Source organism: Hirsutella rhossiliensis (assembly GCF_020360975.1).
Source record: "Hirsutella rhossiliensis strain HR02 chromosome Unknown scaffold00003, whole genome shotgun sequence".
NCBI lineage: Eukaryota > Fungi > Ascomycota > Sordariomycetes > Hypocreales > Ophiocordycipitaceae > Hirsutella > Hirsutella rhossiliensis.
Window position 1 is genome coordinate 1,922,915 of NW_025408669.1, and position 16,179 is coordinate 1,939,093.

The 16,179-nt window shown below is 60.6% G+C and overlaps 5 protein-coding genes across 5 annotated transcripts; 2 read left to right on the forward strand and 3 right to left on the reverse strand.

Annotated features, from left to right (window-relative positions):
• Window positions 1–484: 484 nt before the first annotated feature.
• Window positions 485–2,419, reverse strand: HRG_03120 (mitochondrial carrier protein; the record flags this gene model as incomplete). Its single annotated transcript, XM_044861591.1, has 6 exons — window positions 485–1,314; window positions 1,386–1,516; window positions 2,089–2,125; window positions 2,192–2,220; window positions 2,281–2,327; window positions 2,393–2,419. The coding sequence occupies 6 exons, from the start codon at window positions 2,417–2,419 to the stop codon at window positions 485–487; spliced, it is 1,101 nt and encodes a 366-aa protein (XP_044722617.1).
• A 437-nt stretch (window positions 2,420–2,856) lies between these two features.
• On the forward strand, window positions 2,857–4,069 carry HRG_03121 (RNA recognition motif domain-containing protein; the record flags this gene model as incomplete). The annotated part of the gene is made up of 6 exons (XM_044861592.1): window positions 2,857–2,876; window positions 2,974–3,574; window positions 3,623–3,764; window positions 3,810–3,862; window positions 3,935–3,970; window positions 4,043–4,069. 6 exons carry the CDS (start codon window positions 2,857–2,859, stop codon window positions 4,067–4,069), a joined length of 879 nt encoding a protein of 292 aa, XP_044722618.1.
• Window positions 4,070–4,476: 407 nt separating this feature from the next.
• HRG_03122 (cohesin loading factor domain-containing protein) lies at window positions 4,477–7,943 on the reverse strand (the record flags this gene model as incomplete). The annotated part of the gene is made up of 7 exons (XM_044861593.1): window positions 4,477–5,312; window positions 5,388–5,485; window positions 5,552–6,109; window positions 6,178–6,293; window positions 6,348–7,025; window positions 7,077–7,226; window positions 7,281–7,943. The coding sequence occupies 7 exons, from the start codon at window positions 7,941–7,943 to the stop codon at window positions 4,477–4,479; spliced, it is 3,099 nt and encodes a 1,032-aa protein (XP_044722619.1).
• Window positions 7,944–8,674: 731 nt separating this feature from the next.
• Window positions 8,675–12,427, reverse strand: HRG_03123 (transglutaminase-like superfamily domain-containing protein; the record flags this gene model as incomplete). The annotated part of the gene is made up of 5 exons (XM_044861594.1): window positions 8,675–11,476; window positions 11,537–11,616; window positions 11,670–11,726; window positions 11,797–12,283; window positions 12,353–12,427. The coding sequence occupies 5 exons, from the start codon at window positions 12,425–12,427 to the stop codon at window positions 8,675–8,677; spliced, it is 3,501 nt and encodes a 1,166-aa protein (XP_044722620.1).
• Window positions 12,428–13,765: 1,338 nt separating this feature from the next.
• Window positions 13,766–15,841, forward strand: HRG_03124 (kinase; the record flags this gene model as incomplete). The annotated part of the gene is made up of 6 exons (XM_044861595.1): window positions 13,766–13,817; window positions 13,873–13,940; window positions 14,010–14,177; window positions 14,237–15,135; window positions 15,178–15,331; window positions 15,380–15,841. 6 exons carry the CDS (start codon window positions 13,766–13,768, stop codon window positions 15,839–15,841), a joined length of 1,803 nt encoding a protein of 600 aa, XP_044722621.1.
• Window positions 15,842–16,179: the final 338 nt, after the last annotated feature.

A 16,179-nucleotide genomic window follows, 5' to 3' on the forward strand; every position in this document is an offset into this window, starting at 1 on the left:
AGGCGATGATGGATGCCTTGGTCGGAGATTTGCGCTTACCGTGGTTCTACAGGATAGCCACGGTCCCATGTCACCCTCTTGGATGAAAGAGGTCGGATGTCTGGAGTCGGACATAGCACGGCTCTGCTTGAGACTCGGTGTCTGAGTTGGCGCGGCGGGGTCCTCGATGAGCTGCCCGATGCGAACTTGTTCTACCCGAACGGAAGATAAGGACGAGAGGTGATGTTTTGTTCGTGCCAGGAACATTGGCGGCTCGTGGTAATCGCCTTCGTGGTCGGGAGAGACAGCCTACGTCCGTCTTCGGTGTCACCCATCTGTGTCTTACTCCCAAACGACGCATCAAGGATCGCCCGCTGGACTCGCGAGGGGTGCAAAAGCACAGACGCAATGGTTCTCGAGGTCGAATCGATCGGAGGATGGCTCGATCTGCTCCCAGCAAAGGCAATCGTGCCCCCTTCGGCTAAAGGGGCGCTGGGAAAAGAGGTCAGGCAAACCACCGCGGCAGATGATACTTGACATTTTCGTAGACGACAAACGTGACCCACGTCGCCGGCATGACCCTCACCACGCCGGGCACCAGGCCACGGTAGAAGCCTACGAGGCCCTCGTCGCGCCAGGTGCGCACCACGACGCCGCGGAAGCCCCTGCCGAAGCGTTCGTCGGCGCGGTAGTTTTGCAGCCGGGTCCGCAGCACCTGGTAGGGGTACGTGACGGCGCCGGCGACGAGCTTGGCGGCGCTCGAGAGGGCGACGGTGGCCTGCGTCGTCATGGGCGCGTCGCTGTCGTCGCCGCTGTCTGGCTGCCGTCGGGCAAAGTACATCTGTTTGGCGGGCTCGTAGACGGCAAACTGCACGGCGCCGTGCGAGACGCCAAGCAGAGAGACGCCGAGCCCGCGGTAGAAGCCGCGCAGGCCCTCGGAGGCGTAGATGGCCCGCGCACCGGCCAGCATCGACGGGTAGGCGCCCGCCGCGCCGCGGTCCGACGACAGCATGCGCGTCTTGAGCACCCAGACGGGGTTTGTCAGGGCCGACGTGGCGGCGCCGGCGGCGGCGCTCGAGAGGAAGAAGTCGCCGGCCGACGGTTGCTGTCCATGCGGCTGCTGCTCGCTGTTGCCGCGGCCGCGTGCCAGGGTGAGGGCGCTCTCGGCGCGGGACTTGAAGAAGAAAAAGGACGCCCAGCCGGCGGCGTTGCCAACGAGGTTGGGCGTCAGTCCACGGTAGAGGGCGGTCAGGGGCCGGTCGTTGGAGGTGAGGGAGCCGAGGACGGCGACGGTGGTGGGACGGGTGGCGGCGCTGCTGCTGCTGCTGCGGTAGACTGGCCCGAGAGAAGAGCGAGGAAATCAGCTGCTATAGCTTTTACTCGACGCGTCGTTTGCGGCCGCTCACTCTGCATGCGCGTCTTGACAATGTCGAGCGGGTGGACGACTAGAGTCGCCACGGTGCCGGCGCTGAGGCCGGCGACGGACTCGACGAGCGCGGGGGAGAGGCCCGCATGGCTGGGTTCGGGCATGTAGGGGCTACGCGCTGCTGTGCGTGCACCGTCACCATGGTCGAGGGGAGAGAGAGAATAGAAGCCGAAGTGTGAGTTGGATTTTTTTGACCGACGTCGGCCGCTACGGAGGTACTTCTGTGTGGGACTCTTCCTCCAATCTGCACCGGGTTGTTGAGTGCTCTCCGCATCACCAAACGAGACGGGAAAAGCAAAGGAATTTCGAGTGTGGAATTTTCGTCATTGAAATGCGCGTGCATTGTGTGTGCACGCAAGTTGATGTGATGTGGGTTGGTGGTCGTCCAGACCTCCCATCAAGCGCTTCTGCCGTGCGCAGCCCCTTGGATCCATCTCGTAGGCCACGAGCCGTATCCCAACCGAATGGGTGCCATGTCCGCCTCTCTTCCGCCCCTTTCTCCTTTTGCGAGATTCAAAAAACTCCTTGGTTGTTGCTCCCCAATAATGTACACGATTCACCAAATACATCCCGCAGACCGTTGCGTCTACGAAAGGGGAGAGAGAAGACTATGCCCGAGTCCGTCAGCAAATGCCCCAGTCCAGGCAGACAGTTCGTCTCCGCCTCGACGACAAGGCACGTACCGGATGATCGAGGGCCGAGGCGCGCTGCGGGTGTAGCCTGCAAAAATAAAAACCGTCAGTAGCTGCCGCCGAGCCGCCCTCGTCCAGTGCTGGCGCTGGTTACCGAGATAGAGAATCAGAGGAAGATAGCCACTGCAGGGCGCATGGTCAGCACGGCGTCACGCGAACCCCGGCTGTTGGAGTCGAACGTACTAGTGGATTGCGACGCGGGAGACGTCGATGAGCTTGGCAATGCGCTCCTGGGTGTTGCTCTTGTCAGTTCACGTCGTTTTGGTAGACTTGCATCGCCGCGCTGTGCACCTACCTTGGACTCTTCGGAGAGGGCAAACATGCTGGCGGCGAGTGCGCTCTGGTGACGTCGGGGTCAAGTCGGTGTAAATGTGGGGGGATACGCCTTCGCCGCGAGCGTGCACCGAGGCCGGGGAGGTTGGAAAAATCAATTGCTGGATGCTTCGCGGATGAGGCTTCCCAGAGATTTCCGGCCCTGGATGATTTCCCAGCTCCGGGAATTGCCAGCGGCTCAACCCCGGCAGATCCTAGCTTTTTTGTGGATACCTCGAAACTTTTGGCCGAGCTGCCTCTCGCTTCCAGCTGCCGACAACCTCCAACCTCCATATCAATATCTGTCTTCCCACCGTCTCACTCCCTTGCTCGATTCCTGCGTCGCACACCTCAACAAAGCAGCTTCCTCTTCTTCCAGACCCCTCTACCCACTACCACTCCTCCTCCTCGCCGGCTCTCCGCGCGAGCCAGCATCCTACGCCAAAGATGGCGCAAAATCGGCATTGGTGCGCCTCACTGGAAAACAATCCCGCCCAATTCCCGCCATCGCAAACACCGGGGGGCGCGCACCTTGGCTAACCAGCGTTTGCTTGCTTGAAACAGGGAGCAGGACAAAGAGGCAACCGTCTACATCGGCAACATCGACGAGCGCGCCTCGACCGCCATGGTCTACGAAATCATGCTCCAGATGGGCCCCATCCACAACATCCACATGCCGCGCGACCGCGTCACCCAGAACCACCAGGGCTTCGGCTTCGTCGAGTTCCGTGGGCCCCAGGACGCCGAGTACGCCGCCTCGGTCATGAACGCCATCAAGCTCTTTGGCAAGCCACTGCGCGTCAACAAGGCCAGCGCCGACAAGCAAAAGGGCACCGATGTCGGCGCCGAGCTCTTCGTCGGCAACCTCGACCACATGGTTGACGAGAAGCTACTTTACGATACCTTCAGCCGCTTCGGGCCCCTGCTCAGCCTGCCAAAAGTGGCTCGCGACGACAGCGGCAACAGCAAGGGCTTTGGTTTCGTCAGCTTCGCAGACTTTGACAGCAGCGACACCGCCATCGCCAACATCAACGGCCAGTACATTCTCAGCAAGGAGGTTTCGGTGCAGTACGCCTTCAAGAAGGATGGCCGCGGCGAGCGTCACGGCGACGAGGCTGAGCGCCAACTGGCTGCTCAGGCAAAGATGCGTAACATTGTCCCCGAGGCACAGCCCATCCCTCAGGCCTTTTTGGGCCAGCCCCCTGCTGCCCAGGCACCCGCCTCGACAAAGCCTGCGCCTCCGGGCTTCGATCCTTCCGCCGTGCCCGTGAGCATGCCGCCAGCCGGCGTACCTCCCCACGGCATGCCCAACAACTTCGCGCCGCCCTCCCACCGTGGCCCTCCTGTCTACAACGGTACTACTCATCCCCTCGCCCCTCTCGCAGCAGGCCGCGGGGCAGTCCCTCTCCCCCCCGCGCCGACAGGCTTGCCCGCACGCCCCCCCCAGAGCCAGGTCGGATTTACCAACCCGGCAGATTACCACCCCGGCGGGTTCCGCCCTCCCAACGGATCACCCGCCCAGCAGGGCTTTCCCGGCGGCCCGCCGCCGCCCGGCTTCCCTGTCCCGCCGCCCGGCCCCTCTGGTTCTCCGCCGGGGCTGCCTCCAGGCTTTCCGCCGCCCTCTGGATTCCAGCCTCCGCCAAACTTTCCTCGTCGTTAGAGAGTGGTTCATTTCTCTCCATACGATGATCCGAAACGCCGTGACGGCACATCTTTGGTTCAGTTGAACGGTCACGGAGCCATACATTTTAGCTTTGCCCATTTGAAAAAGGGCCCTCGTACGAGGTACGACATCCGCGGAACCACTCGCCGCGGGGTGATTTAATTGCATTGCTTCCCTCTTCATGCATAGACGCTAACATGGCTGGTGACCGCCGTGGTCAGGTATCGTACACTGCCGCCCACATTGCGCCAAACCATGGGGAGACATGACCAGCCAATTTTTCTTGGCCCTTGCACTAATCGCTGCCGGCCGCAATGAACGCCAGTTTTCCGCCGGTGACAAGCACGCGGCCATACATAGAGAGAGACAGGAATTGGGATCCAGGACAAACAACGAGGGATACTTCACCAGTTCCCCGCAAATGCATCTCTCGCCTCCTCGGTCGCCTTGTCCCACTCGTGTCTCGACTTGTCGCGCTGGCCCTGTACCTCGTAGGACTGCGCAAGCATCCCGTCCGCCACGCTCTGCCAGAGAATGTTGCCGCTGCGCTGGGCCTGCTTGGATGCCGCCCGCGCGCTCTTGAGCGCCTGTTCGCCAATCACGTTTTCGAAAAACCGACTTCGCATGATGCAGAGCGTGACGGCGGCGCCCAGGATGTTGTTTGTGACTTTGGACCCGGCCATGGCGGTGTGGATGTGCTGCTTCTGCTGGTTCAGCTGCTGCGGGGGCTCGGTTTCCAGCGCCGCCACGACGTTGTGCCAGGCGGTCCGAAGGTCGATGTTCCAGTGGTCTGTGCAGTGAGGCTGCAGCTGTTCTATCAGATCCTGAGTCTCTTGATCCCTCCTGCAGGAAGGGTGCTGCATGATCCACAGGCGATTCAGGCCCGCGAGTAGGGCGATCTCGCGCTGGCCTGCCCTGACGCCGGCGGACCCCTGGGGGACAGCGAAGCATCTGTCCATGAAGATGTGCAGCGCGGCCTGGAGGTTCCCGGTGCCCTGATGATAAACGCCGGTTAGGTAGACAGAGAGCAGTTTGACTGCGGGCTGCGTCGCCGGCGTGATGGTTGTGCGGAGCTTGGACAAGAGGTGCTTGACCGTCTCCCACTGACAGCGGCTTGCCGCCATTAGCCCGAGGAGGACGTTGAGGTAGGCATGCGCCTCGATCCGCCAGGTCCGTTGCCGAACAGCCGTCGCCAGCGAGACGGAGGGGCCATAGGGAATGTTGGCCGTTGAACTATCCCCTATGGGAGGGTACAAGCGAGTCAGAATGCATACCCCAAAGCAGATGGCCAAGCTGGGAAAAGGAAGCTACTTACAGCTGTCAAGAATCTTGACTCCCTCTCGCCAAAACTCTGTTGATCGGCGGCCTTGGGCGGAGGGCTTGTGCAAGTTGGCCAGGCCACTAAACGTAAACCTGCGAGCGCGTAAAAGTTAGCACGGCAAGCAACGCGTTCACTGTCGAATGGGCTCCAAAACATACACCAGTGCTCGCAGCTCAATCTTGGTCATAAAGGACATGACCAGGTAGTCAAAAGCCGAGTCCGCCTCGCCCGCTCTCACAATCGTGGCCGTGTCCTCGCTGACCGTCCTCGCGTTCGAGGGCTGCTTCTTGATCGGGACGAGGAACTCGGCCCTAACGTTGTGCCACTCGTCGCATTCGTCCAGCCTCATCTGCAGTAGACGCAGTTTCTGCGACGTACTGTCCGGGCTCTGGTGGTGCAGACTCGAGGCAAAGTCGAGCAGGAGAGCCAGCACGTCGAGCTGCATGATCTTGACCGTCGGATCGAACTGAAACTTGGCCGCCTGGGCAATGCAGGCCTGCACCCTCTCGATGCTGCCGTCCTTGGACGCCTTGAGGAGACTGAGTCCCTCCAAAACCGAGGCCAGGACGCTGAGCGCGTTGTCGCCTCTCGTGTTGGCGATGTGCTGGACGGACCTGATGTTCTCTAGTGCGCCGACATCAGAGGCGGTTCCCATTTCCATGTAGAAAGCAGACTTGAGTAGCCGAAACGCGTAGTACCACTGGACGTGCTTGAAACTATGCGTCGGTCAGTCGGCACGAGTTTAGGGGCCTTATTCTGTGTAGCCAAAGAAGGGCTCTCTTACGTTTCGCAGTCGGAAATGTGTCCGTCAACAGCCTTGAGAGCGGCTTTGTGGCTTCGCTGAAAGAGAACCTTGAGCATCAAATACTGCATGCAGTACTTTAGATCGACCAATCGATGCTGCAAGACGTCAGCAACGCACCCTCAACCAAAGCAGAGAACCCTTCGTCTCACCTTATCGCAGAGCGTGATGCCCTTGCCCAAAGCCATCTCTGCCTCCATGAGGTTCTCCGTCTCTTCTTGCAGAGTGGCGGCGTACCTTAGGCGTACACGCGCCTCTTCTCTTGGCGACAGCCGACAGTTCTGCAGGGTCGCCTCCAAGCAGGACAAGCTGGTGGCTATGAGCTTTTGGTACTCGTCGACCCGCTCAGGATGGAGCGACATGGCCACGTCGTGTACGGCGGAGCGCGCCTTTTCGAGGCATTCCTCTGCAATCGCCACCATGATGGGTCCCGTATTGATTGGTCGCGGCTTGGTTGGGATGGCGGGCGATTTTTTCGTGATGCTTGGAGAACGCGCCGAGAGGGCTGGAGAGTTTGTCACGGAAGAATGCGGGCTGGACTTGATTCTTGGCGGCTCAGGCTTCGACTCAGTTCGTTTGAAGCCATGGTTGATGGAAGGATGATGTGCTTGTGTGGGAGAGGATTTGACGGGAATGCTCATCGATTGCGATCTCGCGTGGGCAGCGTTTTCTGGCGGTGCCGGGTCTGGCGGTCGGGCCCGTGAGCTGTGCATAGCTCCCATGGCGATGGGTGGAGGTGGTGGTGGCGCCTGAAGGATGTCTTGCGGGTTGACGAAGTGGATCTCTTGCTGCGCCGGGGGTGGAGGTTCTTGGGTCGTCGGAAGCTGCGGCTCCGGAGCCAGTCGATGCGATTCAGGCACACATGGTCTTGGCTCGGATACTGACGGTGGCCGCGGTGGCTGCGGGACAGGCTGCTGTTGCTGCTGTACCAGGGGCCGATGCGGGGGTTGCGGACTCGGTTGCTGCTGCTGCTGCTGCTGTGGTGGTTGCGACTGAGGCAGAGGACGAGGTGGTTGAGGCTGAGATTGTTGCTGTGGCGGGTGAGTTGAGGACGGTCGAGATTGTGGTGAAGGTTGGTGCTGGACTTGGGGGGAGGATATGGGGCTCTGATACATCCGCTGTTGCTGTTGCTGCTGCTGCTGCTGCTGCTGCTGCTGAAGTAGCTGCGTGGGCCGCATCGGAGGTGGCCGCTGAACAGCTGGCGGGGACATGGCGGCGGCGGCAGGCATGTTGTAGGGACTAGTAACTGGTTGATTCTGCTGGTGAAAAGGCATCATCGGGGACTGCATCGCTGTGCTGTAGTGCCGTTGCTGTGGCTGCGGCGAGTGCTGGGCGGGCGCAAACCTGGCGCCAGGATCGAAGTTGGAGAAGCCATCCATAGCCATGCCATAGTGCGCCATATGATGTTGTTGTTGATGCTGCTGTTGGCGTTGCTGTTGATCGTCGAGTTGCGACATGTGGTGGTATTGGCTCGGATGGATAAACTGCCCGTGCTGCTGCTGCTGCTGAGCCGGCTGCCGCCCGAAAAACTGCTCGTGCCCGCCGCCGCCGCCGCCGTGATCGTACAGAGCCTGCAGCGGCGGCAATAGCTGCGGTTGCTGGTGGTGGTGCGCCGGACCCTGCTGTTGTTGAGCGTGATGTTGCTGCGGCTGCTGATGGTGATAGCCGGCCTGCTGGGCCCCATACAACTGATCCTGCTGGCCCTGAAAGGCCGCCTGGCCGGGTGGCAGCGTGCCTCGGTAGGTCATTGCCCTGTCGTCGGCATCAGGCGACGCGGCTGAAGGGGGCGGCGCGCTCTGGTCGTCGGGGCTCGAGGGGCGCAGAGAGCGGCTTCATGCCCTCGTGGCCTGCGTGTCCGGGGTCGCCGTCGCTGCGTCGTCGGGCATTGGCGCGCGCCGAGGGAAGGTCTCGAGATGGGGGTCGAGGGTGGACGCGAGGGGGGGAAGCAGTCGGGGATGGTGGTGGTTCGAGGTTGGAGGCCAGAGGTGCATCAACTGTGTACCGAAGATACCTTTGGCCCCGTATCCGTACTCGGCAGGCTCCTCCTAGGGGACGAAGACACTTGTTCCGCTTTCGCTAATTAATACCGCTACACCCTTAGGGGCTAGTCAGTGGCTGCCTCCAGTGCAGACCCGGCCGCCGTCCCAGGACGTCACATGGCCCTCTATTTGTGCACTGTACTGTATGTACGTCGTCGCATCACCACCTCGCGTCACCACGGGATAGAATAGGGTCCAGATGCAGATGGCGGCAGCATCCAGCACTGTACATACATGATTACATGGTCAATGTTGTACACACACATGCCTGGACGACAATCAAATGTACACAATCTCCCCAACACCATGGCGTATATCCATCCTGGCGGAGCAGGCCTCCCTCCCCAAACGCCGTCGCAGCAGATGTGCTCGCAAAACATGCAACGCCACTCGTTGTAAATCATGAGGCATCGGCGCTGCCCTTTGACTTGTCTTCCCCTTCATCCCACGCAAACCCACTCGGCAAACACACACCATCGCGCCGTGCGGTCTGCCAAGACCAGCCCTCTCCACAGGCCCCTCTCCGAGCATTTGATGATTGTCTCCCATGTTCCGCCATCGCTTGGCTCGTCGTCGCTGCCGAGAGCCCTACCGATCAATCCCATGCCTCGCCGCTCCTCCTTCCGCATAAGACGGAGGATCTTTCCACCAGGCGTTTGGATCGCCAGCTTGGCCGGCTTCTGGCCCGCCACGATGCCCGTCGCTGAGCTCGGGTTCGACCCGCCCACACTCGACGCCGTGATGCTCATCGCTGAGCTCGGTCGCAGGAACGGAATGGGGCTCGTCGCTCCCGGGTTCGTCGCCGGCGTCAGAGCAGACTGCGGCCCGCTCGACAGCGAGCTCGGGTGCTGCCTAATGGCAAACACAAAAGTGTTATTGAGCGCCAGCCGCTGACACTGCGGCTGCACCACGTAAATGTCGTGTCGCTGCGCGTGAGGCGTCGGATGCCGCGTCACAAACTCGTAGGGGGGGTTCTCGCCCGTGTGGATAACAGGCAACGCCATGGCCAGTGGATGAGGTATGTCTTTGATGCTGTGCATCAGTCCTCTCTGCCCGGCGTAAATCTTGAGTGTTCCTTGGCCCTCATCTCCGGGCAGCAGCGCCTTGACCGTGTATCGCTTCACGCCATTGAACCATTCAGCCTGGGCCAGCGCCCGCTTCCTGACAACGTCACCGCTCTCGAAAACGTCGCCGTCGGCGTCCTGCGAATATGCTCGCGCCTCAACTTCTGCCGCCACCTCGATGTCGGCCGGCACGTTAAACTTGACGTGCACCATTTCTAAATCCTCAATCCTTGTGGCACACGTGTTGTAGTCCACCATCTCGATTCCGTTGCGGAAGAAGGCCGGGCAGGCGCATGGCAGGTTGAGTAGAATTTCATGTGCCACCGGAGGCACAATGTGCTGCTGGTCGTGGTGCTCAGGGACATGTGTCCAGCATATCTCGGTCGGCCGAGCCAGGAACCACCAGGGATCCGCTGCCGCACCGCTCGCGCTCGAATAGAGGCCACGCTTGGGGTTCGACGGACTGGCCAGGCAGCAGTCCAGGATGCGCCACTCGCCGTCGACAATGACCGCGTTCCACCAGTGATTTGATCGCGGTACCATGTTCAGGTCTGGCACTTCCCCGGGGCTCTTGAGATATCCCCGGATGACCTCGCACTGAAGCCCGACTGCAGCGCACATTTCCATGACCAGGACGGCGTGCTCTTCGGCGCAGCCACGCTTGGACTGAATCACCCGTCGAGTGTCAACCTCCCCCTCAAAGTCTTCTTCCCAACATATATTCTCGGCCACCCATGTAAAAATAGCCCGCAACCGTTGGACATCGCTCCGATAGGGGCGACAGAGGTAGGTCGTCGCCAGTGACTTTGCCGTCGCCATTGATGGCGATGGGTCGCTGATGAAGCGCGAGTTCTTGTCGACTTGGCTCAGGTTGATGGCTTGATAATTCAGGGGGTCGGCAACCGGCATCCCGTCGGCACCCTCGTCACCTTCGATCCCTTCAAATAATTCATCCACAGGGTTGAGCGCGGGATGGTCCATCATTTGGCAGCGATCCCTGCGTTCATTCCTCTCGCTCTTGCTCAGGGAATTGGAGCGGTTGACGTCCCGGCGCACCTGTACCCAGTCTACTCCGCTGCCGAGACCCATCTCCCTGGCAGCGTCACGTCCGGACGCCGGGCCGCGCACTCCCGCCATGCTCGACATTGGCGAAGCGCCCTGGGGTAATGGCCGATTGAAAGGCGACGATCTAGCAGGGGACGTGCCGGTACCGGAGCCAGCCGCGATACTATTGCGATTGCTGGCAACGCCAGTCTTGGCGCTCTCGAAAATCTTCTTAAAGATGTTTCGCTTCGGGGCTTTGGGGTGAACGAGTCCACCGATGCCAGCTGTCAGATCGTCGTGGAATCCCACCTGGGAAGCTGGCCGGACAGCGCCGGTCACATGGCTGGCGTGGCTGCTGTGGTAGGTGACCCCGGTGAAGGGCGTCTCTGGCCGCTCAATGTCCAGTTCGCGCAAGCCCAGGGCGCTCTGGGCACGCTGGGTCGTACGAGCATAGCTCCCGGCGCTCGTCGAGCTGAAGCCGCTGGCCGATGCACCACTCCATAGGGTCCTGCCACTGCTCTGCGTCGAAGAGCTGGTGTTGCTCTGGTTCCCGGATGAGGCGTGCGTGGCATTGGTCTTGGTGGTGTATGTTCTGCTAACTCCGTGGCCGATCTCGTGGGCAGACTTTCGCATGTTGAGTTTCCTTTCCGGCACACCCGCTTCGCCCGAGGACGTCTTGGGTCGACTATGCTGCTGGCTCTTTGGCGGTGGAGGCGGTGCCATATCACCCACGTCGGGTGGGGGAACGCTGGGACTCTGCTGATGAAGTGTCTGGAAATGCTTTTCCATGCGCTCCACGTAGCTATTCAGCTGGGTATGCTCGTCCACACGCCCGCGATTCCCGCTTTGATGCGAGGTGCCCCGCGAAGAGTCGCCGCTCCAGGTCTCGTAGCCTTCGTCGTGGTGTGCTATACCCATTGATGTTACGGGCCTCGTGCGTTCGGGCACTGTGCGCTTGGATCGGGGAGATGCCAGGTCGAAAGACTCGGGCGCCCAGGGGTCAAACGGGGGAGCTGGAGATGCTGCCTCCCGAGGTCCTCCGAGACCTTCCAGCTGGCCCAGCTGTTCCATGACTCCATCCATTGCCTCTCGCAAAGGTGAGGGCGTCAAGTGGCTTCCGCCGGGAGAGGGAGGCTGGGGCGATATGGCTCGGGGTGTGTGTGGACGATGCTCATAGGGCCTGTCGCCGTATGCCGTGTACGACGTCTGCCGCGATAGGTCGTGCTGGCCCTGGTACGAATTGCTCGACCCTTGGCGATAGTGATTGTAGGAGGCTGTTGAGCCATGCCGCGACATGTCATGGTAGCCGCGCTGTATATCGTGCGACCCGTTGCGGGCAACATGGCGATGGGGCGGTGGTGCTGGTGGCGGTGGTGAGTCTCCCCTGTCCGACGGCACCCTGCGCGGTTCACACATCATGGACGGCGCGGGCGATGGCCCCCTTGGTGGCTCACGCATCATGGATGGTGCAGGTGATGGTCTCCTGGGTGGCTCACGCATCATGGGAGGTGCGGGCGATGGCGCTCTCGAGCCATAGCCGCGTGGCTGTGAGGGCGACGCCACTCTCTCGATTCCCTCGGGCACGCTCTTTGAAAAGGAGTTGCTCAACGTCTCAACAGTCCTTGGCCTCGGTGGCTCTCGAAACGTCTCGGGCTGCTTTGCGCTCGTGTAGTGCGGCGCTTTTGCGTATGCCTCAAAGGGCTTGCGGAAGGTCTTGGACTTGGAGGCCATGGCTTGAGGGCTCACCATGTTGCTCTCAGGCAGTGGGCTGGCTGATCTCGTCGTTGGACGAAAGCCTTCGGGAAGAAGCGAGACAAAGTTGGAGGGAAACGAACCGACCGTCCTTCGATCTCGATAGAGGCGACCAACCCACCACGAGCCGTCACCGGCGTTCAAGCACTCGATCAGGTCGCCCTCGATGAAGCCGAGATCGCGCTTGGACTGTAGAGGTGCGGTCAGTGATCAGTGCTCGGCAAGAAAAGAGAGAAAAAGCAGGGAATTTCTACTCACCTCGCCTCCCCAAGAATAAACAGCCCTGCACCAGCAGGGGAACTGCGTGGGGAGCGGCGGCGGCGCGGGCACCATGGCCGGCTGCGGAGCGTAGCGTTTAAAGCACTTAAGGTTGGCACCAGATGAGTGGGCAAAAGGTGGCTGCTCGTGATGTCGCCGTATTGCGCGAGGGGCGCGGTGCAAAGTTCGACGCGAGACGTAATACGCCTGCGCGTCGGTCAAGCCACGCGCGGAGGACAGCCCAGCCGAGGGGTCATGAGACGCGTTGCCTCGTACTGCCGATGGCGTCGACGGATGGGATGAGGCAATGCCGGTCAGGAAGAAGGCATATTCGCGCGGAATTGAGTTCGCGAATGAGGCCAACTCGGACGGAGCAAGCGTGGAATGAAGGACGAGGGGCGAGGAGGGATGTCTTTCTCTGGCCGGCTGGATGGCGGTGGCGATAACGTCGTTGGTCGTTGTCGGCAGCCTTCCCACAATGCCTGACTGGGAGCCTGAATGGGAGCCTCGTCGCCGTCGGGATGGGGATGGAGACGGGGCCCACGGGGAGGGCAGGGGAGGCTCCGACAAACAGAGGGGCGCCCAACTCGTCGTTGTCATGACAACAACAGCCCCCGGCGCCGCCCAACCGCGCGTGGGCAACTAAACGGAGGGTGCCTGAGCCTGTTTGGCGGGCTAGGGTGCAAGGGCCCGCTAAAACACGCCCCGCTGCGCAGCGCCGAGGCCTAGTACGTAGGTAGTGACCGGGGCAATTGACGCACCCCCCGAGGCGCGCTAGGGGCCGCCGTGGCGACCGCTGGGCCTGCGCTACCCGGGGAGTTCCCACCTGCGCTACCACCTGCGCTGCGCTGCTGCTGCGCTGCGCTGCGTGCCTGCTGGAACGCTTCAGAGCTCAGTCGAGCTCAGGTATGCCAGCACTTGAAGGCGGCGACATATGACCCTCCGGACGGCCGCGTCTCTGTTAGACCTCAGCATTCTCTCCTTTTTAACCCTCAACACCACTACTGATCATTTCACGATGCATGCAAGGCGACAACGCTGCGCCTTGGTTCTATTCTGCGCCTCATCTATCGAACCCCGCTGACTGCCAGGGCCTCAAGCCCATGTCACAGCAGCAGCTTTCCCGAAGCGGATAAGAGTAAACAAATCGGGGCCCGAGCTCCCCCCAAAGGCTCCGCTGTCCCAGACAACTACCACCTACCTCGTCACATCTTATTATTCCAGACACCGAACACTGCACGACTGGCCTCCTGCATCCCTCACCGCTCGCCTTCGCAGTTGATACGCCTGTCCGACTCTCCTGCTGCGAGTGCATGTGAAGCTCCCAGGCTCCCAGTCTCGACGTCGGCCTGCTTGCCCGAGTCCATCCCGGCTCGTGCTTCTCGTGCATCGGCGACGACGTCGGAGCGCAAAATGGCTGCCGAGGGCGTTGCAGAGCACTATCAGGTCTTGGAGGAGCTGGGCCGTAAGTCGGCCCGTTCTGTCTCTCTGACCACCCAGCGCTGACCGGATTGACGCAGGGGGCAGCTTTGGCATTGTCTACAAAGGCATCGAGAAGGCTACTGGCGAGACGGTCGCCATCAAGCACGTAGGGCTCCTCCCCATCGTCCCCACCCTGAGCGATCTGGCAGGGCGCTGATACGCAGGCTTGGCGCAGATCGATCTCGAATCGAGCGAGGACGACATAGAGGAGATCCAGGCCGAGATTGCAGTCCTGAGCACATGTGCCAGTCCTCATGTCACCCAATACAAGGGCTCGTTCCTTCGCGGACACAAGCTATGGATCGTCATGGAGTATCTTGGAGGCGGCTCATGCCTCGACTTGGTATGGCCAAGCCTGATGCGCAACCCACCTGGAGCCGGGACTGACCAGCCATGCCTTAGTTGAAACCGGCAAACTTTAGTGAGACGCACATCGCCATCATCTGTCGCGAGCTGCTCCTGGGCATCCAGTATCTCCACAGCGAGGGCAAGATCCACAGAGACATCAAGGCTGCCAACGTTCTGCTCTCCGAGTCCGGCAAGGTCAAGCTGGCAGACTTTGGCGTCGCCGCGCAGTTGACAAACATCAAGTCGCAGCGAAACACGTTCGTCGGCACCCCGTTTTGGATGGCGCCCGAAGTCATCCAGCAGGACGGCTATAGCTTCAAGGCAGACATCTGGTCGCTCGGAATCACTGCCATGGAGATGGCAAACGGCGAGCCGCCGCTGTGCCATATCCATCCCATGAAGGTTCTCTTCCATATTCCCAAGAACCCACCTCCCCGGCTTGAGGGAGACTTCAGCAGAGACTTCAAGGATTTCATCTCGCAATGCCTTACCAAAGACTGCGATCGCCGGCCGTCTGCCCAGGACCTGCTCAAGCATCGCTTCATCCGATCCGCCGGCAAGATTGAGGCGCTGCAGGAGCTCACCGCCCGTCGGCAGATGTGGGATGCAAACCAAAACCGCCACAAGCATCCGATATACTATCAGGAGACGCTTCAAACAATCACCCCCAAGGACGAGGAGCATGAGTGGGTTTTCGATACCGTTAAGTCGGTCGCGCCGCTCAAGAGGCCTTCTGTGAAGCACAGAAGGCCTTCTTCGATGCTTGTGTCAGAGGAAGGGCTACGAAAGCTCGATCTCAACGACGGCCCACTTGGGCCATCGTCCCCAGCAGTGGAGACGGTGCGGAAGTCCACCATCCGTCGGGTCCCGTCGATCGCCCAGCCTGCCTCGATGCGCTCCAGTGGATCGTCTCGTCCGTCGCTGGCTACGCGAAAGCCACTGCAGACCGACATGTCTTTCGGCAACTCTGGATCGACTATGCGCCTTTTCCGCAGAGTTCCATCAGACAGCTCAACGTCAGGACAGCTGGGCCAGTCACCTTTGCCCGACGACGCCTTTTCCGACGAGAACGTGCCGCCTCATATTGCGTCCCCAGTAGAGCCATACGGCAAGGAGGCAATCATCGGGCGTCGACTCTACAACAAGGCCGTAGAGCCCACCCTTGCCGAACTGCACGCCCAGACATCTGCCATGCAGAAGCGAGAGGCCTTGGCCAAGCTGTCCGACGCATTTGCGACCTTGGACGCCGTCGACCCCGAGGGGGCATATCATCTAATGAGCAACCTCATTTCTTCCATGTCCCAGGACAACAAACTCAGTACGACGCTGTTGCGCCAGCCTCTTCTGAAAACACCCGATGACGGCACTCCCCAGGGAACTGTCATTGTCAAGAGTTACCCTCCCGCCGCAGCGAACAGCCCTTCCAAGTTGGTTTTCAGCTCCAACAACCCTCACTTGAAGAGCCACCGCCGGCGGCAGAGCGAAACGCCGGCTCCCAAGTCGAGTGAGAGGGACTGCGACAGAGAAAAGGCGGCTCTTGTTGAGGAAAAGTATCCGGGCCACGAGGCTCGTGCCGGCATGGAGCACTGCAAGCAGCTCTCTGATGTTCTCTATCAGCGCTGGGCTGACAATCTCCGGATCAGGTGGCCGGCTGTCTGATGCAAACTCAGACGTGCTGGACCGGCAATAGGGAGACGGAGGTCTTGCCGGATGGGCGCGCCACCAACGAAACAAGCAGATGTATTCTGCATATCTCTTCAAACACCTATTTTTCTCCCCCTTTGACGAATCCGCTGGATAGGTTGTACGATCTTGTGTGCGGAGCGAGCATTACTTGCATACCCAGGCATCAGAAAAGCATGTCAGGCGGGGCTTTTGAAAGGCCCATGGTTTCAAGCTAGGCCCGCTCACTTTGGCGATGCCTGCTAGAAAGATAAAACAGCAAGATGTCATGACTTGATGTGATATCTTGATGGATACATTTAGCACTCGCGACT